This window comes from Talpa occidentalis, unplaced genomic scaffold (assembly GCF_014898055.3).
Source record: "Talpa occidentalis isolate TD23 unplaced genomic scaffold, MPIMG_talOcc4v2.1 talOcc4.4, whole genome shotgun sequence".
Classification (NCBI taxonomy): domain Eukaryota; kingdom Metazoa; phylum Chordata; class Mammalia; order Eulipotyphla; family Talpidae; genus Talpa; species Talpa occidentalis.
In genome coordinates, this window is record NW_023604295.1 from 77,357,889 (window position 1) to 77,381,105 (window position 23,217).

The 23,217-nt window shown below is 37.3% G+C and overlaps 2 protein-coding genes and 2 non-coding genes across 6 annotated transcripts; 2 read left to right on the forward strand and 2 right to left on the reverse strand.

Annotated features, from left to right (window-relative positions):
- Positions 1–239: 239 nt before the first annotated feature.
- Positions 240–18,123, reverse strand: MYNN (myoneurin). Of its 3 annotated transcripts, none has more exons than XM_037525730.2 (8): positions 17,428–18,123; positions 16,360–16,656; positions 12,398–13,191; positions 11,502–11,661; positions 9,169–9,347; positions 4,009–4,092; positions 2,938–3,024; positions 240–1,354 (listed from the first exon to the last, which is right to left on the reverse strand). In XM_037525730.2, the coding sequence occupies exons 2-8, from the start codon at positions 16,623–16,625 to the stop codon at positions 1,092–1,094; spliced, it is 1,833 nt and encodes a 610-aa protein (XP_037381627.1). In that variant the 5' UTR covers positions 16,626–16,656; positions 17,428–18,123; the 3' UTR covers positions 240–1,091. The 3 variants fall into 3 exon arrangements, with proteins under 3 accessions (XP_037381627.1, XP_037381629.1, XP_037381628.1); XM_037525732.2 differs by lacking the exon at positions 17,428–18,123 and adding an exon at positions 16,876–17,416; XM_037525731.2 differs by lacking the exon at positions 4,009–4,092.
- LOC119258406 (U6 spliceosomal RNA) lies at positions 4,960–5,066 on the forward strand. The gene has a single exon (XR_005128249.1). It is a non-coding gene; the product is annotated as a U6 spliceosomal RNA (small nuclear RNA).
- A 937-nt stretch (positions 18,124–19,060) lies between the features above and the next one.
- On the reverse strand, positions 19,061–19,133 carry TRNAV-AAC (transfer RNA valine (anticodon AAC)). The gene has a single exon. It is a non-coding gene; the product is annotated as a tRNA-Val (tRNA).
- A 1,783-nt stretch (positions 19,134–20,916) lies between these two features.
- On the forward strand, positions 20,917–22,822 carry ACTRT3 (actin related protein T3). Its single transcript, XM_037524629.2, has 2 exons — positions 20,917–21,158; positions 21,705–22,822. The coding sequence occupies exons 1-2, from the start codon at positions 20,959–20,961 to the stop codon at positions 22,621–22,623; spliced, it is 1,119 nt and encodes a 372-aa protein (XP_037380526.1). The 5' UTR covers positions 20,917–20,958; the 3' UTR covers positions 22,624–22,822.
- Positions 22,823–23,217: the final 395 nt, after the last annotated feature.

Genomic DNA, 23,217 nt, shown 5'->3' on the forward strand with positions numbered 1-23,217 from the left:
TTATTAGGAAGCAAAAGGACTACTGTGAAACTATGACAACAAAATGCTGTGATTTAATTTATAAAATTTAAAAGCTCAAAACTTATAGAAATCTCAAATATAAAATGTTTAACAAACTGGCTTTCTGATAACTCAAATGCTTGCTTATAATTGATTTCTTAACCATGTAATATAATGTATCAAATTCAGAAGTTAAGTAATTTATATTTATAGTATGCTTTAGGTTTATACTTACAAAATTCTTTTAAGAATTCAGTATTTTAAAAAGTGCATAATGTATGAGGTTTATCAAAAATTCTCAAAATTCAGTATAGTTTCCTCATTTTCGGTAATCTAGAAACCTATTAAAACATAACCTGAATCAAATTTTGAAACTGTCTTTTAATGAGATAAAATCACCAAATACCTATCTAAAATTCATACTAAAAACATAGTCTAAAATAACTCCAAGGTACTGACTGACCACTGGTTTTCTCCAGAAAGCTGAGCTCTAAATGAACAAAAATGTATCTACAGTCCTCTAATTTTTAAGAGAAACAATTTTTTTTCATTAGAAAACTGAACGCCAATGGAACATACTAATAGAGAAATAGCACAATTCTTATTTGCTACCATTTTTCTCTTCTGGATTATGTACTCATCTATTCTTAGTGACAGTATCTTAGGCTGATACTATCATAGAGTTGGCTTAAATTTTGAGGGGAGGAAAGTTCAAAAATCCCACAGGTCAAAATTGAATCATATAAATGGACAGACAGATTCCACTTCAATAAATGAAAGATGACTTCATCTAAAACACAAAATAAAAATGGAATTAAGACAGCTAAAAAAAAAAAAAAAAGCTAAAAATCCCACTCTAAGAAGTGCCACTGTAGAATAAACTCATCTCTTAAAAATCTGTGTATAATCTAGACATCAAAGTCAAATCAAAACAAGCATTGCACAGTTATGATGTAGCATCAGGTGCTTTTACTTCAGTGAATGACAAATAATGGTCACAACTCAAATGAATGGCAATTTACTATGAATATATGCACCTTACCAAATATGTTTATGTTTACTACCAGAGACATCTTATATTCCATATAAAGTCAGTATAATTGCTGTAAAAAAATCAATTGTGGTTCTGAATACCCATTCACGGTTGACCTCAACAATGTATCTGATGTAGGAGACTGATTATCTGTGACAGGCAGAAGCATGTGGTGGTCCTCAGTCCCAAGCGGAAGAGCTAATGGTAAAGTCATATCAGAAGGCTTCACATCCAAAGTTTCTGATAAAGGACTTTTTTGTGTGGAATCTTGTTCACCCATGGTGTGATCCTCTGCACTGGAATCTAGAATTTTATCTGCACCTGAAATAGAAGGGGAAAAAATTCACACTATCTATAAAAGGAAAACCAAAATCCTGTGACAGACTAAACCTGTGCAGCATTCTCAAAACTTGCATTCCAACCTCAACACATTAGTTATGTTGTTTCTCTTTTGCAGATTTGCCTCTTCATTATCTACACAAATCTAACATGGGTCTCAACACTAGGTTGAAGCACTAACTCCATCATAAAAATGGAACCATTCTACATCAATTCTATCACCCATTTCTCAATTTTTCATTTACTCTCTTATCTCTTTCTCACATTGTTATTTAATGTTCTAGTTAGGTACATTTTGAATCCTCATATAGACTACAAATTCTTTTGAGGGTAAATGCCGATTTCTAGTTTTCTAGCTCCTTCAAAGTAACAGTGTCACAAATGTACAAATACTCTTAATTGTTCACAATTACTAAATATCACATTTGATGAGTTCAAGTTCAGAGGTATGGTACTGTCATGTATTTTCCAAGTTGTGAAATTCTGTTCTACTCAAGGAAGTAATTATTATGCCAACTAAAAATGCACTTTTGCCTTCAAATTTTCCCCTAGTTTCACCATGCTTCTGTCACTCTCAAGTACTAACAGAATTTCAAACTCACCATCCATGTTAATCATATGCATTGATAAAGTTATAATTCTGTTTTTTCCAGATTATTCTTCAAGCCAATACAGCCTACACTTTCATATATTAATAATTCCTTTGTTCTCTCTGCCAGGAATGAATTCTCCTTTCCCCATATCGATCCTTTGAACCATTTCTACCCTGTAAGTTCTCTGGAATTGAGTCTTTTTCAAACTGACTTCAGAAGGACTTAATGACTTTTTAGCACTTTTGGGGTCTCTATCATATCTGATATTTTGTCTTGTACTGACAGTTTACTAAGCAATACCAGATTGCCAGTTTCTTTGAGAACTAAGACTGACTATGCCTTATTCAACTTCATACACTTTACACAGGTATTAAGAGGTGACTTAATAAATGTCTGTTGAGTTAATGACTGCTGTCTTTAGATGTTACTATCTCTATTCATCTCTATACAATGAAGAAGCCCAATGTTTTGTTTCTAATCATTACAATAGAATGGTAATAAACACTGCGAACCTTTTCAAGACTTCAATTAAGCGAAAGTCTTAAAATTTTGTAGTTTGGCTTTCCATTTTTATATTATTGTAACAATTCTTTGCTACTTGTTTCTTTTATTTCCTCATATATTTCTGGACTAGTGCTCACAAATCCCCTTTCTACACAACAACCACAGCAAAGCCCAGGTAACTCAGACTCTAATAGTAGGGAAAGTAATATATAATTTATGTATTCTTTCATTCTTGAAATTGTTCATAAATTATGTTTTTATGGGAGGAAATATTTCAAGTATATTAAGTCAATATGAAAAGCTAAAGAGTGACTTTAGCTGCAAATCATAAAGCCACCTTTCTCATAGTACATGCCTAGTTTTTAAAAATATACATCTAATTTAAACAGTTACAATGTGTACCTCAACATTTTAGAGGATAGCACCAATAAGAGCACAAATTTTTATTTTAAAAACACAAGCATTTACCTGAATGGACTTTTGTTTTGTGCTTCTTTAAATTTTTAATGTCAGTGTAAGAATTTCCACATAATTCACAGATAAATGGTCTTTCTCCTGAAAAACAAGTAAAAAAAAAAAAATAAGATCTCAGTATTTTAAAAGCTGCTAGCAAAAATATCAATGCTTATGAACACAAGGTAACAACTACTATACTGTTTAAATTTAGTTTCAAATTGAGTTTTAATCATTTGGTTCTAATATACTGAAACAAAAGCTTCTATACATAAAGGCACTCTTATACAAAGCATACCCATTTGAAGAGAAAATGAGCATTTTCATTAACAGAAATTTAAACCTAAAAACAAAACAAACAAAAAAAAACCTCTTTCTATCAAACACTTAGTGAATGCTAATTAAATGCCAGACCTTGCCTAAGTGATAGAGCAAAAGGGAAAAAATTACATAATTATGATTTCTGTCCTCAGGTAGTTTATAAAGTAGAAAATCCTTTAAAAATAAATGTTACAAAATAATTCTTTTGAAATAAGAATTGCCTACTACTTCATAATATAAACGAAGGAGCACAAGACTATAAAAGTTGCCAATAAATTTATTAAATGTCTACTTCTAAACAGGGATTATGAGAACTTTTAAAAAGAAAAAGACAGCAGTACATTTCATTCATGTTTTTGTTTAAAAATTTTTTTACATTCAATATTTCCTATACTACAGATTACTTTTAGAATAAACTCTCAGTACTAAAACTTATTCCTAAAACTTGCATACCAGAAATAAGAAAGTTTAATATTATTAAATCTTTGTCATTTCTTGGCTTATCTATGCAATTTAATCTAAATAATTTAAAAACTATAATCTGGCATATTCCTTAGAAAGTCTATTCAGTTCTTGAGCAAATTTATTTCACACTACAAACAGCTAAAAAAAACCAAAATATGCAAGCAAAAAGACATTAAAATAATATCTACAGGTAGAGTGTGATTAGATACCATATAGTCCATAATGGTTTAAAAGTCAAGGTTTACATAAAAAGAAATTATAGAGAGAACAAAAAATGATGCGTTCTCCCTAAACACAGACCTGTATGGGATCGAAAGTGTTTGTTGAGCTCTCCTGAGGAAATAAAACTTTTCCCACAAATACCACATATGTATGGTTTTTCACCTAGATGGAAAATAAAAGATAGCGAAGTGGTGTACTATACCAATATAATATTTATCAATACAATAATCTAAAGTTAAGTTGTTCTAAAATATTTAAATTAAAACCTCTGTATATTATATTATAGAGGTATTCTCAATGTCATCCAACTTAAATATTAATGATTATTATACAGTTATGTAGCTTGATGCTTTTCATATAATAAAACTATTTCTGCAAATGTTATAATACAGATGAGTTGGACAATTCAATTTTTATGTGACTTTTAAAAAACATGTAAATTTGAATTAAGAATTGACTATAAGGATGAGAGAGGAAGAAGGTGTTTCACTTCCAGGAGATAGATAATCTGAGAAAAGTCCAGAGTGATTTGAGGTGAAACTACAGCACATCTCAGACATCAGAGACCAAAGCTCATCATGTCAGAAGGGACACTGAGAAAATTCAACTCCATACAATAAAAGGTGGATGAAAAGAGGTACCTAGAATTTGCAGTTGGGTAGAAGTCTGCCATGAAAATTTTGTAGCTATGCTCCTGGGTTTGGCTAGTGGCCCAGGGGAGGAGAGAACTACGTGTTCCTTTATATAAGATAACTATTAATGAATCTGAAAACATACATTGGCATGAACACAACAGTTGTAGGGGGAATTTAGGATCCCACTTTCACCAACGGACAGATCAACAAAAGAGAAAATAAACAGCCTTAAACAAATAATTAACCACATACGCTTAACAGATATTTATAGAACACTGTACCCAAAAAGCTGAATATGGCTTCTTCTTAAATGCGCACTGGACATTTGCCAGGATAGACCACAAACTGGGTCACAAAACAAATATCAATAAATTCATTAAAACTGAAATCAAGAGTGCTCACTTCGGCAGCAGATATACTAAAATTGGAACGATACAGAGAAGATTAGCATGGCCCCTGCGCAAGGATGACAGGCAAATTCATGAAGCATTCCATATTTTTAATCAATACAAAGTAAAAATCAAAATCAACAAGCAACTATAAACCAGAGACACACTATGGGGGGGGGGCGAGGGAGGGGTGGGAAGACAAAGGACTATAGTCAAAATAAGGGGGGGTGCAATTGTATGGGGAATATAACGATAATGAAAATGCATACATTGTGCAAAGATGAAAAATGATATAAGAATTATATAAAATAAAATATTTAAAAAAACAAACTGAAATCAAGAGTCTTTTCTGATCACAATGGTATCAAAGGAGAAATTAACTAAAAAGCAGGAAAAACTTCTAATATGTGAGTTGAACAACATGTTACAGAATAAACATTGGGTTAATGAAAACAAAATCAAAGAAGAAATTAAAAAATACCTGGATAATGAAAATGAGGACACAACCTACCAGAATCTATGGGAAACAGCAAAAGTAGTAGTACTAAGAGAAGTATATAGCAATACAGGCGCCCATCAACAAACAAGAACTCAAATGAGTAATCTTATCTATCACCTTAAGTAACTAGAAAGGGATGAACAAACAGAAACAAAAACGAGAAGAAGAAAGTTAATAATAAAACTTAGAGCAGAAATAAATGAAATAAAAATCAAAAAGACAATCCAAAAGCTGGTTCTTGGAAAATAGAAACAAAACAGACAAACCCCTTGCCAGGCTGACAAAGAAAAAGGGACAAAACTCATACAAAGAGTGATAAATGAAAGTGAAATTTCTGACGTCTCAGAAATTCAGAGAGTCACACAAGATTACTATGAACATTCGCATTTTGAAAACTGAATAACCCACAAGAGATGGACAAATTCTTACAAATATACAACCATTGTAGACTGAATCAAGAAGAAATAGAAACCTGAACATACCAATTACAAGCTAGGGATGTGAGAAACAATCAAGTCTACCAAAATATAAATGTCCTGGACAAGATTATTTCACTACTGAGTTCTAGCAAACCTTCAAAGATGAACTAAAACCTATCCTTCTCAAACTCTTCCAACAATTTGAGGAAGAGGGAATACTTCTAAACCCATGAGACCAACTCCGCCAATGCAAAACCCAGAAAAAGACACCACAAAAAAAGAAATTTAGAGATCAATTTCCGTGCTCAACATAGATGCAAATATTCTCAACAAAATATTAGCAAACTCAATTTCACAATCCATTAAAAGGATCAAACATCATGACCAAATGGGAACTACCCATTCTAGGGGTGCAAGGATGGTTCAACATCTGAAAATCGATGTAATTGACCACATCAACAAAAAGGAAAGATAAAAAAAAAAAAATCACATGATAATACCAATAGACCTACATAGAGAAAGCATTTGGTAAGATACACCATCCATTAGGATTAAAAAAACACTAAAAAAAATGGGGATAGATGGAACATACCTCAACATAATAAAGGTCATCTATGATAAACCTACAGCTAACATCTTTCTCAATAGTGAAAAACTGAAAACTTTTTATCTAAGAGCCAATGTAAGACAAAGCTGTCTACTTTCACTACAATTCAACATAGTATCTGAAGTCCTAGCTAAAGCAATCAGGAAAGAGATAGCTATAAAAAGAATCCAAACTGGCTAAAGATTACACTAAAACTAACTGAAACAATGAATCAGTACAGCCAAGTAGCAGGTTATAAAATCAATGTACCAAAATCTGTTGCTTTCCTATATGCAAACCATGTGCTAGAAGAGAAAAAAGTCAAGAAAACAGTCCCATTTTATAATTCCCATTTTATAGTTCATCAAAAAGAATGAAATATCAAGAGGGCAACTTAAAAAAGGAGATGTAAAACCTGTATAATGAAAACCATAAGGCACTGTTAAAAGAAATAGAGGAAGCCACAATGATATGGAAAGATATTCCCTGCCTATGGATTGGAATAATTAGCATGGTCATCTAACCCAAAGCAACATACAGATTCAATGTAGTTCCTATCAAAGTTTCAATGGCATTCTTCCATGAAATAGAAAAGACACTACTGAAATTCCTATGGAACCACAAAAGACCCTGAATAGGCAAAGAAAACTTAAAAAACAAAACAAAACAAAAACAGAGAGGTGGCATCACATTGCCAGACTTCAAACTACATTACAATGCTAAAATAACCATGATCTGGAACAAATGATCTGGAACAAAAACAGATACACAGTTTAATGGACAGAATTGAGAGTCCAGAAATAAGCCCACAAGTAGATGGATAATTAATCTATGACAGAGACACCAAGAGTACACACTGGAGAAAGGAAAGTCTCTTCAACAAGTGGTGTTGGGGAAACTAGACACCTGGGAAAGATTCAATATAGACCACTATCTCATACCATACGCAAAAATTAACTCAAAATGGATAAAGACAAGATGTAAAACTGGAAACCCTAAAATACAGGGAAGAAAACAGCAAAACACTCCATGGCAGAAGCTTCAGTGATGTCTTTGTGGATTTGTCTCCAACAGCAAGAAAAATAAAAGAGAATATAAACAATTGGGGTTCTAGTAAACTAAAAAGCTGCACAATAAAACTATCAGCAAAACAAAAAGACACCCTACTGAATAGGAGAAAATGTTTGCATACCATACATCTAACAAAGGGCAGATCTCCAAGACCTACAAAGAACTTATGCAACTCAACAAAATAGCCCAATCAAAAAATGAGCAGAAGAGTTAAAAAGGCACTTCCCCAAAGAACATAGATGGCAATTAAGCACATGAAAAAATGCTCATGATCACTTATTGTCATGGAAATGAAAATCAAAACCACAATGAAATACAACCTTACACCTGTGAGAATGGCCCATACCAAAACAGACCAGGAACAAATGTTGGCTAGGATGTAGAGATAAAGTTTCCTTTACAGATTTCTGATGGGAATGTAGACTGGTCCAGTTCCAATGGAAAATAGTATGGACAGTTCGCAAAATCTTAAAAATAGATTTACCATGATAGAGCATTTCTATTCCTAGTTATCTACCCAAAGAATGTAAAAACACAAATTCAAAGGGATGTATACACTCCTATGTTCATTATAGTACTATTTACAATAGCCAAGTTATGGAAACACCCTAAGTAGCCAAAGACAGATGAACAGACTAGGAAGATATGGTTATGTACAAAAAAGAATACTATTCAATCTAAAAAATGACAAATTCTTGTCATTTGCGAAAACATGGATGAAACTGGAGGAGCTTCTGCTAAGTGAAATAAGTCTGAAGGAGAAAGACAAATACAGAATGCTGTCACTTTTATGTGGAATACAGAGAAATAAATTAAAGGGTCCAATAAAATCTGACCCCAGAAAAACCAATAACAACTCTCAAAATCTGACTGTAGAATTGGAGGGTGAGGAGAAGGGGAGGAGAACAGAACCAAGAAGGAGCACAATGGACTATTGAGGAGGATCATGGGTGCTTTTGGTGGTGGGTGTGGTCGGTAACATACACTTGAAGGGTATGACCCTATATCTCTAAATCATATACTGCAATGTTACCTCAATAAAAAAATAAAATAAAAATATGTAGATTCATCAACATACATTTCAAATCTTCCCACCTATTATAATATTAAAGGGGGATAAAATCATTCAGGAAAGATTCTATTTTAAAATGCATCCTACAAAAAAAATCAAAATCTATAAACAGAATTTGTTTCAAAACAGAACTTTGCATTTACAGCCTATGTTTAATTTTCAAATCTAAGAATATCTGTATAGAGCTAAGTCCTAATTAATCATAAAATCAATATTCTATCCAAACCCATCCCCACCCCTTAACTTCACTCCTCAGTTTTATACAGGGTAAGTGAAACTTCAAGAACTTTAGGGGTTTTTGTAAGGTCATAAAATATGTCTCCTGTAAAGTTTATAATTGTAAAAATTACCTGTTTTTAAGGTGTATCAGTTATATGACACCTATTATGTAATAGTCTGAAAATAAGACTTTTTATATTTACTATTTATGTGAGAATCATAAGCATAAAAAGCTTCAAAGCACAAAGACAAGAGATACATAACTACCAAGTCTGTTAGGTTTAATTTCCCTTTTTCTTTTATTTATAACTTTCCTTATTTTAAGCAGATTCCACATTAAATTCTTACCTGTATGTTTTCGAGAATGAGTGATAAGAGAACTAGAGACAGCAAATGCCTTTCCACAGGTATCACACACATAAGGCTTTTCTCCAGTATGCCTACGAACATGATAGGTCAATGTGCTGGCTTGGGCAAATCTCTGTCCACATCTATCACAGACATATGGCTTCTCTCCACTATGTTTCCTATTAGTAAACAAATATAGTTATATACTGATCAGGAAAACAATTTGGGAATCAAGAGACATAACAAGCAGTTTTCACACAATTTTCCACGTAGTTATCTTATTTCATCTTTACAGACCAAGAGTATGTATTTAAGACCAACAGTTTAAATACTGTCAAAAATAAATATCTGGTTGTTTAAATCTAAACATTAGTTATAAGATTAATTCATTAAGTTTGGCCATTATTTCTGTCCAACGTACCCCAATACTGCAGGCAATAATTTTGCTTATCCATTCACTCACTCTTCAAAACTTTTTTTCAAAGCTGAGGTACCTCCTTACCCATCCTTACTTGTAGGTAATGCCCTTTCTTCTGGTTCCACTGTGAACAACTTAGGCAATTACAAGAAAACTTTCACTGTAACAACTGTCCATTACAGGCATCTGCACCTCAAAGTTTGCTTTCTTTTCCTTCTTATCAACTGTAAAGAGAGCGCCAGTTCATCTGAATCCAACCACTCCAGTCTGTATAGTTAAAAGATACTGTCCTCCTCACCTATTCAACAATCTCACTCCTACAATTTCTTCATCCTACATCATCCATTTTTCCCACCTCAATGGATCAAAGCATACAAATATACTCATCTTAAAAAAAGACCCTGAGTTCACTGAGTTCATCTTAAAAAAAGACCCTGAGTTAACTCTCAGCAGTTCTCTGCAGTTCTTTACCAAAAACTTGAGTCCCCAACTATTCAACTTCCATTTACTCTTTACTAATCTCATTTCTAACTACATTCTGCTAATGCTGCTTTTATCAAGGGTACTGCTAAACTTTGCTAAATATGCCAGTCAATTCTCTCAACTTTGCTAAATCTGCCAGTCAATTCTCAGTCTTCACCTCCTTATAATAAGAATTTGACACACTCCCACTGGAATCACTTCCTTTACTTGGATTCCAAGGTCATTTACCTCCTATTCTGATTGTTCCTTCCCAGTCCACCTCTGCTAGTTTTTGCCCATCTCTGAAAAACCTTAAAATGCTTCATAACTCCATATGTTCTATCCATATTTGCTCTCTGGGTGACTTTATCCCATGTGATAGCTTTAAATACTATCTAGGGGCCTCCCGGTAGTGCAAGGGGTTAACTCTCAGCACTACGAAGCTATCTGCAACCACTGCAGCATGACTTTGATCCCCCACCAGGGAGGTGAACCACATGGCTCAGCAGACCTCTCCTGTCTCACCTGCTGCTCCCATTAGCAGTGTATTTCAGTAGATCCTTCTGTTCTGCTCCCCACTCTGTATCTGGCGAATCCTCTCACCCCCACCCCATACCTCTGCTCTGCACCCCAGCTCTTATATGCATAAATAATCTTTAAAAATAAATACTATCTATATGCCGATAACTACCAAATTTATGTCTTCAGCTCAACCAGTCCCTAAACTCCATACTTAAGACAATTGTCTCTAGTACATATCCACTCAAAAGTACATATAAGTCAACTCAAATTTAACATGTTCAGAGATCTACTCGCCTATACTCCTGCTTAAAGTGCTGTATCCATAAATCTCCATCTCAGTTAATGGTAATTCCATCTTTTTGGATGCTCAGGTCCTTGGAATCATCTTTGATTTTACACTTTCTTTCCTTTTCCCTTCTCTTTCATATCCCATATCCAAATCTGTAGCAAAGTCTGTTTGCTCTACCTCTGAAACATATTCAGAATGACTACTACTTATCTCTTCCACTGCTATCACTCTGTCTTGAATTATCATCACTCTCACTTGGGTTTTATCTACAGCTTTCTAAATGATCATGTTGCTTTCACTTCTGCAATCCTGCTATCTTTTCCTAATATAGTAGCCAGGATGATACTCTTAAAATGCAAACAAGACCACTTATTTCTCAATCTCAGGTATAAAAGTTTTATAATGGTCTATAAAACCTCACACTATCTGGATGCCTGATCATCATTCTGATCTTATTTTCTAGTATATTCCCTTCCTATCTATTCCCCTCTAGTCATACTGGCTTCTTTGTGGTTCCTTAAATGTGCTGATGGTAGCACCACAATTAGAATTCTACTGTACTGAATTCCAATATAGTAGTCTATTGATAAGGTTATAGTGAATAACAGATTCAAAGATAAATTTGTTTCTTCTTGTTTTTACCTTGCATGAATCTTGAGATTGCTAGAAGTTGCAAATTGTAAATTGCATACATCACATTTATAGGGTTTTTCCTCACCATGATGCATACGACTATGGAAGACTAGCTGACATTTCTGAGCAAATCCTTTATCACACAATTCACATTTGTATGGCTTCTCACCTAATGGAACAAGTAAACAAAATGTTTATCTATTTAGAATGAAATAGTTTGTTTTAGTTGCTTAAGTCATGGAAAGAGTTCATCAACAGCACTTGTTCTGTTATTCAGAAAATGAAAACTGCTTCAAGTAATAAGAGCAAACGTTCTCTTTATTGCAGATTATTATGAAAACAGTAGTAAAGTTAAAAGAAATTAGTGTTTCTCAATTCATAGTTGTGAAAAGTGATCACTGAGAGAAATGCATATTGCATCTTAAAAAGTATACACTGAAGTTTCTTAAAGGTAAATATAGAGGCTGAGGAAGGAATGTATGGACCATTTTGATAAACAAGTTCAGAGGTTGACAAAGTCCAGGAAGCAGGTGATAAGACATGTTGTCAAAATCTGAGATTAGGCCTGAGGTGTAATTAATTTTCTTTATAGTTTTAATATCATTGCCTCTGTTAATTGCTAGCAAGCTAGAACCAAGTTTATTATTATTTTAACTATCAGGAAAAACAGTATAAAGAGCCCATGCATTAGAACTTCAGATTATCAGGATAAAACAAATTGCCATTAAGTACCTGGTCACAATTACAAGGAAACTTTCAACAGGCTAACATGATAAACATTTTTATAAATACAAGTGTGTGTCAAATTTTGATACAAGTGGTCAACATTCTGTATTAACATGTTCTTTATGAAAAAAATTAGCAACAGTATAAAAACAATTTATCTCCCCACAAACCAGTCTTACCTGTATGAGTTCTTACATGTGTTTTCAACTGGTTACACTGGGTAAATGCCTTTCCACACAAGTGGCAAACATAAGGTTTGACTCCTTTATGTATTCTCATGTGCCTTCTCAAGCTGCTGGCTTCTGAAAAGACTTTCCCACATGTGTTGCACATTGGCTTGGCCTTGGAATATCTCTGATCCAGCTCTTCCCCAGAGCTCTCCAGCTCATAAGAGTTCTTGACACTGGCTATATTAGACATAGAATGTTCTTTCAGAGCACAGTTTGGCTGTGATTTTCCACGTTTCCGTTTTGCTGTAACAGTTTGTACAATATCTTGTGCTGGAAATGTATTTTCCACAACTGATGTTAACTCGAGTTCTGAATTATCATTTCTTTGTACAACTTGTTCTATTACAGGTGTGGACAACTTATTCGCATCTAAGAATATTTCAACAGATGCATTCTCTAAAATGTCACTGGGATATTGCACTGCTTTATTTTGCCCTACTTTCTGGGAGTTGAAGACCTTCTTCTTCTTTTTAGTTTGAGATGACTTCCTTGCTAATGCCCCTTGCTTATGATTTGCCTGAACTAAATCTGTAGACACTTCTGATTTTTCTCTGCTATTATAATCTCTCAGAGTAAGAAGACAAGTCTGTTGATTTAATTCAATGTTTCCAGTAATACTAGATATCTCTGTAGAAGAGGGATTAGCAATAAATGCAAAATCTTCCATCTTTATTTTACATTTAGTGACCACTTCTTCCACTTTCAGGTAATCGGCAGCCTGATGAATTTCTTTAACATTCCAACTGTAAGGAAACAAGGCTAAATGACAATATTCTGATCAAAGAAAAACTGCTTTTTTAAACAAAGCTTCACATTTACTTCAATATCCTTCAAAGTCATAATAAAGCATAATGATGAAAAAGGCAAAATTAAGAGAAACTTACAAAGTTAATTCACACACATTAATGTTTGTTTAGTTAAAATTCTCCAGTTTTTCATAACTTCTAAATCAATGTTACCTCAATTAAAAAAAAAAAAATCGCCAGTTTTATAGAACTCACGAAGATAAAATATAATGGCTACTCAGAGCTACCTATGTATTGCAACAGAAAAATAAAACGTTAAATTTCTTAACATTTGGCACACAAAAATAGCCTGAGGCCCCTTAAGATAGTAACCAACTTTCTATATTGGCAACTGGAAGAGTCTTAAAAAACCGTTTCCTATTATATTCCTTTGCTCCCCTGTGGTGAATTTTAACTGGACTTCTCAATCTTTCTGCACAAGTGACTCACCTGGGAATCTTGTTATTAAGTATGCAGTGGGGACAGTCTGCACTTCTAACATACTCCCTGCTGACGCTTATGCTGTTGGTCCCTAGGGTTTTTTAAAACAGGGTTTTAGGGTTTCCCTAGCAACTCTCCCACTTCTCTTTCTTCCTTGTGATACTCAACCAAGTTACCTGGAAAGTTTGACACATTAGGTTTATATAGGAAGACTTAAGTCACCTGTTCAACATTCCAGTCACTATTATTTACTAAGCATCCACCATGTGCGATACTGAGAGAGATTAAGAAATGTCAAATAGTCCATGTCCTCTAGAAGTTCACAAAGTAGTGAGAAGTTGTTTAATTACTAGCACTGCATTATCAACTGAAGCTATAAGGGTAAGTCATAGAATCTTTGAGCACTTTAGTTTTTGTGGCCAGAGATTCAGAGTTGAGCTTGCTTGTATTAACAATGAAAATATGACCCTTTTAGATATTTGAGGATGGATAAACATCCCATCTCCTCTTTCCGCCTCCCCCCAACCAAAGCCCCAAGTACCCTTTTTCTTGCCATTTTCCCCAATATTACTTAAGTCTACAGGGAAAAAAAAAAAATCTTTTCCCATTCCTCCTTTGATTGATTATATGTAGGAGCAAGAAAGGATTTTAATTATAGCTGATAATAAAAATAGAGTACTATTAATACACCTTTGTTTTTTAAAAAAGTAAAACGTGGAATGAAATTAAAAGCAACTAGAGGCATGAACCTTCCAGGTCTTTAGTAGTACACTGCAGTAGCTACAAATCTCATTTTCTCATCATTCAATTAAACTTGCTTTGTGTCAAACACCTGTGTTTCCTGTTTTTAAATTTAGCATTATGAAAGGCTTTTTAAAAATTATATTATACATATAACAATTCTTTGATTATAGGTTAAGAAAACTTATATTGCACCCATTAGAGATTAAGAAAATTTATAGGTTTGGAAACCTAGCCACTAGTATAGGGAACATTTTATTCTCTGGGACAATCCATTCCAAGTTCCTACGCATACTACAAATAAGCTTTTGGAACATAATCTGTTGGCAAAATGAATCTTTCCCCTATATAAGAAAACATTAAAGATGCTATTTCCTTATGGCCCTTGGTTATAATTTTGGAATAATAAGGAATGGTCTTGTAATAAGCTAATTCTCTATTTGCAGAGATAAAGCATAAATATCTCATATATAAACACAATTTTATCGTTTGTACAAAAAATTTTAATTACATCTAGCATTGTCACTCTCTAAAAAGTTTAAGCATTTTTGATTTTGTTTCATTATCTACTATTAAATTATTATAATTAAATCACTAAAATAAAGCCAAATTTACTCTATTGATTATAATTGTGCTTAGTGCTACATAAAATGAACCATCAAATAGACAAAGTCAGGCAGCCTTTAAAGCCAATACAAACTAACATTGAGTTACACACTAATTGTTCATTACTAAAATAGCAATTCATATGCAAATTATCTATTTCATAAAGTTTATATGCTCAGTTAAGAGAACCAATCAGCATTTGCTTAGGGCAATAACTGACAGGCCTCTGTTTACAAGCATGAATTTACAGTGCGTGTAAGCTTGCTTTTACCTTTTGAATAGTTTCTGAAAGTCATTTACATATTGCCAGGTATATGGCTAAATACTTTGTATGAGTTCATTTAATCCTAATGACATGACTAGGAAATCTATTATAATCCCCATTTCACAACCAGAAATACAAAGAGAAATTAAGGAATTAGTCCAAGATCAGAGTGCTAGTGTAAGACTTGATCAAGGTAATCTGGCTCCTGAGTCCACTGAGTTCTGTATTATTCTGCCTGTTTTCTTTGTAAGTGTAGAAATTTTCTATTTTTGGTATAAGTCTTCTCTAACATTTGTGGCTGGACCCAAACACATAGCTCCCAGGAAAAAATATGTTCGTGTCAGAAAGGATTAAACAAAACACCTGGCTCTTCTTCACAATCATTCTTAGCATGAGGATCTTGAGTTGGTTCAAATCAAGATTTTTCCAGCAAAGTTACTGGAAAAAGGGAAATAACTAAAGATCAACAAAATTCATTGGCTTTGTGGTTATATTACATTACCTATTCTCAATTTCACACCAGAGGCACTTGTAAAGTCAACTATTCAGTAAATTTAAATAATTCATCATGTCAGATTAAATGACACTATTCTATTCCATTTTTCAATGTACACAGAATTAACTCAAATGAAGTCATTTATATGCCAATTATGTTATCTTCCTGAATCAAGATAAGGAAGAGGTCCACTGCTATTTATGGCTGAAAACAGGAGTACTATTAAATGAACACAGAGGTTCTTCTTTTTATTCTCCATCTAAGAGGTAGGGAAGAGTCAGGGAGAGAGAAGACTAGAGGAATATGAAAAAAACCAAGGGGAAACTGGAATTCACTTAGAATTCAGTTACAAAACAGAAATCATAGGCTTTACTTCAGTAGATAAAACAAGTGTCAGAAACAACATTTTATTAACATCTGTGCTTTTTTGTATTTAAGAAATGTAGTATGTTTGTCCCAAATCAGTGGCTTACACTATGTGAAGACTATCCTCAGGACAAAAGCAAAAAGCAAAAAATAACATACTTTATTCTAAAGACTATTCGCTAGTTTAAAAAAGTAAAAATATGTACTTTACCTGTCAAGATTTAAAGTCCCTGTGTATATAAACTCCAAAAGTTTCTGAAATCCATCAGCCTTCACTTGACTCTGATCAAGAAAGACATTGTTCTCTGAAGTGCTTCTGTAAATCGCACCAAAATACTCACTAAATGAGGCAAGCACATTCCTATGGGCTTTAAACTGGAATTCTCCAATCACTATGGTGCAGTCACAAAGAAAACCTGCTTCCCGTTGTTTATTCAGTCTCTCTAAAAGGTGCTCACAGTGGTGGGAATACTGCATTTTGATATCAGAGTGGAATTTTACCCTTGCTCTAAAAAACAGAAAGAAATAAATCAGTAACCCTAAGGTTTCATCAAATGTCTATTCCAATCAATTGCTGAGACAAAGAACACAGGGTAACATGAACAAGCATAAAATCATCTCTCATTTTCTACCCCCCAACACAATCCTTTGGACACAGATGGGGCAATGAGTGAAAATACTTTCTAAAAAGCACCACAAATTCCCATTCTTTTTGCATGAGATGTACCTCCAGACTCTCGAGCTCAGCAGGCATAAACATGTTAAGAAAAAAATATATAAAACACATTTTAAAAAATGACTCCTTGGGACAGATAGGGAAAGAACAAGGTACGAGGTTCTTTAAAAATTAACTCTTAAATCGCCTAAACCTGTTAGTTTAAAGAGTGCATCCAGCGGCTTTAAAAAGAGGGGCGGGTGCCCACTGTGTGGAGAACGAGCAGTGTTAAGAGTTGTCAGACTCCGTCACTCACCCCAAAGAGGCCACACCCCTCACTTCTCCTCTTTCCACTGCCGGCCGCAACTGAGAGTGACAACCAAAGCCAGTGCCTCGCAGCTTCTGCCGCCCTGCCCTCCGTCCAATGCCCACTCCCGCGAATCCCCGGCTTAGAGGTTGTGGCCAAGGCCATCACTGGGGCTACCTGGTCCAAGTTTTCCACGTTAACATCTTTCCCCCCGACCTGAGCTCGTACTCCAAGGAGCCTCCTCCCCAAAGGCCCAGGGTCTGGAGTGAGCGGAGAAGTAAGGCTGGGGAGGGAGGGAAGGGGGAACGAGAACTCACCTAGAGTAATCCAAAGGGGGGACACAGTTTCCTCACTCTCTTTCCGCCATCTTGGAAGGACGTCACCACGCCGCGCTCCACCTCTCCCTTCTTCTTCCACAGGGACGTCACGTCCGGCTTCTGGCGTTCAGTGGCAACGCAGGAGGCGCTAGGACCGTGGAGCTCTGACACAGGCCAGGGCGGGATGGGCTGACCCGCAGGGACCCCACACCCTAGCATGCCAAGGGCTCCCTGAAACGGCGGGCGTCGTGAACACGCGGCCTAAGGGCACGCTCACAACGCCCCGCCGGTCTTCCTCCTTTTGACAATTCTGGTGGGCCGACGTGCAGCATCTCGCTCTAGGCCCGGATTCCGGGCCGAGGCCGGGCGGCGCCGCACGGCGGGCCTCTTCCCAGGAGTCAGCTTGCGCACTGAATGCTGGGGCTTGTAGTCGCTCGTCTTCTCCCATCACCCTCCCCTTCTTCGGGGCCCCTCGAGTGAAAAGAGCTGCTTTGTGTACTTGGGCTCTTGCTATGGGGAATTTTGGGGCCGAGACTGATCACCCCTTTTCGGCTTACGTACCCGAAAGCTCTTGGAAAATCTTGGGTATTGTTTGCGTCAGCCAACAGTAGCCCCGTTTCAGGATATCTTTATCTGGTGAAAGAGGTCCGAGATGCTCGGAGGCGGAGCAGCGCTGCAGGGCCCACTGGGCATGCGCAGCTTCGGAGGTAGGTGGGCTCTAGACCGGAAAAGGTTCGCCGGCGTCGGGGCTGGAACGTTTTCGGTGCAATTATTGACATTGAATTCAGAGTTTGTACAATGCGAGGAAAGGATGCCAGTAATCAACGTAATATACAAAAGGCGAAAAGACGGAAACATACGTCGTGTTGAATGTCAGGGTGTATCCTCACTGGTATCCGTGGCCATCATGTCTCAAAAACCTAAAGTTCAACTTATTTTCTTGTTGAAACTTGTTTCAGTACTCGTGAAGTTTACTTGCGACTTCATTTTCAAGGAAAGTCTGAGTTTGAATTGGTTTCTTTTCTCAAATTCTTCCTGAAGTTTTCCCAATCCGATTATGTTTACTCACGCTAAGAATAATGTTTATGAATAAAACTACAACAGTTAATTAAATTGATGAGTTTGAGACTGGTTCTTTCTTGATTTCATCTGACTATATAATTTTTTTTCTGATTCCACTTTTTCTTGTCGAAACCTTTTTCTGTAGTTTATTCAGAAATATAAGTCCCTGCTAGATGTAAACAGGACGCTAAGTATATAGCATAAGAATGAAACATGGTTTCCTAGCGTTAACAGAAATCTGCAATCTCAAGGTGAAAACAAATGGGAAAAACAAATCACTAGTAATACAGAACGCTTAGAAGTCTACCGCGATCACAGTTTGTACACTCTTTGGTCTCCCTTCTAGGCTGTAGTAAGTTGTGACTTGAATTAAAACTTTGGAGCACTTAACACTTCCACGTGGCGAGCCAAGCCATTAATAAAAACATTTAGTGAATAAATAAATAAGGACCAAAGAAAGTTCGGATTCTCAAGGTCCCGAAGGTTACAATCAAGGTTGCGTCTTTCAAATTTTTGATAGAGACCACCCTTTCAGAGAAAGGAAAGTTAAAAAAAAAAAAAGAAAAAAACCTGTTTCCGCCCGGTTTCGAACCGGGGACCTTTCGCGTGTTAGGCGAACGTGATAACCACTACACTACGGAAACCTTGGCGGTGAGCACTGCCGCGGAAGCTCCTGATGTCTATGTAGCAACATGTAGTGTCTAACGCTAGTGTTGATGTGATTTTTAGCAGGTTCGGGAAAAGAGGAATAATAACCGTATATATAACTGAGCGAACCAGAATTATTTCAAAACTTGGAATCTTCTTGCTCTTCTTTCCAAAGCCTCCTATGTACCGCTGTAGGTATCCACTAGTTGCCTTTCCTTTTGGTACACTTGTTTTTTGTTTTTTGGTTTTGGTAAGAAAGTGTTTTATTTGCCCACCTTTTCCTCCGCTGGGTGCTGATGAGACCCACAGCGAGTTGCCGGGCTTCCCAGGGAAGGGCAGTTGGTTCGTGGGTTCCAGAATCCCGCTCCATGCGCCGTGCATCACCAAACCCCATTACACTTACTGAGCCAGGGAGAAAGTGACTCTCTCAGCCTCTGCTGGAGGGAAGTGTGTGTAAATTGCTTAGAATTTTCGCCCTCGCTTTTGTAGATTGTTTAAAAATTCCCTATTGGGTGTGCAAAATTAAGGGGGAAACATGTCAGACACCACGATACACTTTTCGATGCGCGATATACTTAAAATTTCCTAAACTTGGACTTCTGTGACCAAAGGAATAACATCCCCCCCTACCCCACCCCACCCCCAACAGGCAGGCACATCTTAGGTTTAAAAATCAAGAACTTTTGAACTCTTCTGTTTCCCCCCCCCACCCGCCCGCTGCTCCCCTCAGCAGTGTATTTCATTCTGTCTGCCTGTTCTGTTCCCCACTCTGTCTCTGGTGAATCCTCTCACCCTCCCGAACATCTGGCCTATACCCAGGTTTTTGTATGCACGAATAAATAAATCTTAAAAAAAAAAAATCAAGAACTTTTAGGGAATAACAATGAACTTCCATATTACACCGAGGGTTAATGCGATGAGATTGCTAAAACAAATAAGATTCTACCATTTTGGTCTTGAGTACATTTTGCTTATAAACCTTGGGGGGGGGGGGACGAGAAAAGTTTTGTCCAGTATTTAAAAACCATAAAACAGACTTTTAATTTATAAAATAAAATTCCATATAAACCCTAGTATTTCTTCCCTTCTTTTAGAAACTAGGGAGGTTTTCAGAAACCTCCTGTGACAACTCTCCCCTTCCAAATCGCTCCACCTTTTCCAAGTTTCCAGGGCCATTCTAGAGTTTCCTACAGGTCCCTGAACAAACACCTATTAATCTGAATTCAATGGGTTTGGAAAATAAATCTTTTTAATTTAGTTAACTGGTTTACTGTATATATTTTGTAGGTATTGGTTCACACCTCTTCACACCATACACACCACCAAAACACCCATTATCCTCCACATAGTCACTATGGGCCTCTCCCTCTTGCTCACCAACTCCCACCCTCCCCTTCTATGTAGAATCAGTTCTACGGATTTGCAGGATTTGTCTTGGTTTTGTAATAAAACTTTTCCAGGCTCATCGAGGTGTTAGCTAAAGCCACCTGTGAAGGTTCAGAATTGTATTTTGGGGAGTAGAGTCCGGTGTTCCTGACATTGGTATTCCGAGAGTCCAGGGGGTGGGCAGCGACCCGGTCCTAGGGAGACGCCAACGCGCTCGGTGAATCCAGAGTCATTGGTCCTGGCGCCCACCAGGCCTCAGGCCCTCACCCGCCCGGCTCCAGCCTGGCCAGCCGGGCGCGGCCTCTGTGACGCGGCGTTCCAGGCCTCCTGCCGCTGCGCATCACCGGGACAGCGCCGGCCGCGCACTTCCCGCCCTCCAGGCGCAGCCCGCACCCAGGGCAGCCGGCGGCGCCGGGCGGCGGACAGGGCGGCGGCATGAGCAGCTATCAGCTACCGGTGGTGATCGACAACGGCTCCGGGGTGCTCAAGGCGGGCCTGGCTGGGTCGCGCGAGCCCCAGTTTATCTACCCGAACATCATCGGCCGCTCCAAAAGTCACAACTGGTCTGCGGAGAAGTCGCTGGAAACGTGCCTGGGCGACCAAGCTCAACGCCGAAGAAGCTCGCTGTCCATCAGGTACCTCCTCCTCCCAGCAGAAAGGCTGCACCGGCGTCGAGAACCCGCAGGGCGAGCCCAGATGAGGGGCGCGAGGGTGAGAGAAAGGATCGGGAATCTCAGCCAGCCGCCTGGTTGCAGATGCGCGGGCTGCAAACCTCTGAGGGTACCAAACATCCGAAGTGAACATTACTCGCTGTCTGTATCTGCGCAGCGTCTTCCAGTATAAAGTTATCGCTAATAAAAACTCAAGTTAAGAATGTTATTTAATTTATGGTCACTTTGACATTTGGGTTATTTTCTTCAATTAGTTGATATTAAAACTATACTATTATGTGAGAATTTCCCCTTTTTTGGTCTCAAAAAACTCTTCCAAAGGGCAGAAAAAATGGGAGCGAAAGATAGCTGTGCTAACTTTTGCTGACAATTATCTGCACTGAGAGCCCTTGGCAGTCACTGCCCATAAAGGGAAACTGGTAATAGATGTGGGGATTAATGCACATTTGAAGAGAGTAGAAATTGTGATAAAATGAAAAGCTGCCATTTATCTTATTGCTCTTCTTACAGCTACCCAGTGGAACGTGGTCTCATTAATTCCTGGGGGGACATGGAGAACATGTGGAAGCATATCTATGACTATAACTTGAAACTAAAGCCCTGTGATCGTCCAGTCTTGATTACTGAACCGGCATTGAACCCACTGGCCAAACGGCAACAGATCATCGAAGTGTTTTTTGAGCGTCTGGATGTTCCTGCCTTCTACATGTCCATCCAGGGGGTGCTGGCTCTCTTTGCTGCTGGCTTTACAACTGGCTTTGTGCTGAATTCAGGTGCTGGCATTACTCAGAGTGTACCCATCTTTGAGGGGTACTGTCTGCCTCATGGCGTAGAGCAGTTAGATCTGGCAGGCCTTGACCTCACCAACTACCTCATGAAGCTGATGAAGGACCATGGCATCATGCTGCTCAGTTCTGCAGACAGAAGGATTGTTGCAGACATTAAGGAAACCTTTTGTTATGTCGCAATGAACTATGAAGAGGAGATGGCCAAGGCATCTGATTCTATAGAGAAAGTTTACCAGCTACCTGATGGGAAAACGCTCAAGCTCCATGACCAGCTCTTTCGTTGTCCAGAGGCCCTCTTCACTCCTAGGCTCTTGAACATCAGTTCTCCTGGCATTGATAAGATGTGCTTCAACAGCATAATGAAGTGTGATACAGACCTGAGGAATGCCTTCTTCTCCAATATTGTCCTTGCTGGGGGATCAACCTCTTTCCCTGGTTTAGACAAGAGGCTAGTTAAAGATATAGCAAAGTTAGTACCTGGCAATACCCCCGTGCAGGTTATAGCTCCCCCAGAAAAAAAAAAATTGGTGTGGATGGGAGGCTCTATTCTTGCATCCCTGTCTGCCTTCCAGGACATGTGGATCACTGCTGCGGAATTTAAAGAAGTTGGACCCAACATAGTACACCAAAGATGCTTCTGAATACAGATCAAATGGTTAAAAGAAAACATTTTCAGTATATGTGACAAAACTTTGAATATTACGTTTCTGGGAGAACAAGAAATATTTCAATTATTGCAAAGTTCATGTCTCTGTTGCATTTCTATACTGGGGGAAAATAGTGGTGAGACAGTCAAACAAGATGCTTATTAAGTTGAATCAAAGTAAATGCTAGAGGAAACATTTTTCTTGATCTTGGACAGCCTACATTTCCTCTGGAGACAGAGCAATTTGTGGTGCAACATGATATGTGCCGAATGCCAAATTTAAAGAAAGAAGGTCACTATGGTGAGGAAAAATTTCATGGCAGAGGTATGCCATCATGGAAGGGGTAGTATTAGGATGGGTAGGAGGGGGAGAAAGAAGGGAGATATCTAGAACAGCATAATGGAAATAAGCAAGGGGATAGAGATGAGAATGAGCAAAGTATATTCAAGTATATTCAAAGTATATTCAAGTAATATTTAATAGGCTGGTTTTATTAAAATGAGAAAGCTCATATGGAACAGACTCAGAACTATGACTAGGAAGGTAAATTAAGATAAGGGACTAGATGCCTTTGTGTTAATTGTCCTA

Bases quoted from the DNA above. Each gene is read 5' to 3' on its own strand.
- MYNN (XM_037525730.2), bottom strand. From the start codon at position 16,625: ATGCAGTATTCCCACCACTGTGAGCACCTTTTAGAGAGACTGAATAAA. The intron at 13,192-16,359 runs GTAAAGTACATA...GTTTCCTTACAG, and splicing joins GGGACTTTAAATCTTGACAG to TTGGAATGTTAAAGAAATTC. The intron at 4,093-9,168 runs GTAAGAATTTAA...TTTTCCATCTAG, and splicing joins TCATTCTCGAAAACATACAG to GTGAAAAACCATACATATGT.
- ACTRT3 (XM_037524629.2), top strand. From the start codon at position 20,959: ATGAGCAGCTATCAGCTACCGGTGGTGATCGACAACGGCTCCGGGGTG. The intron at 21,159-21,704 runs GTACCTCCTCCT...CTCTTCTTACAG, and splicing joins AGAAGCTCGCTGTCCATCAG to CTACCCAGTGGAACGTGGTC.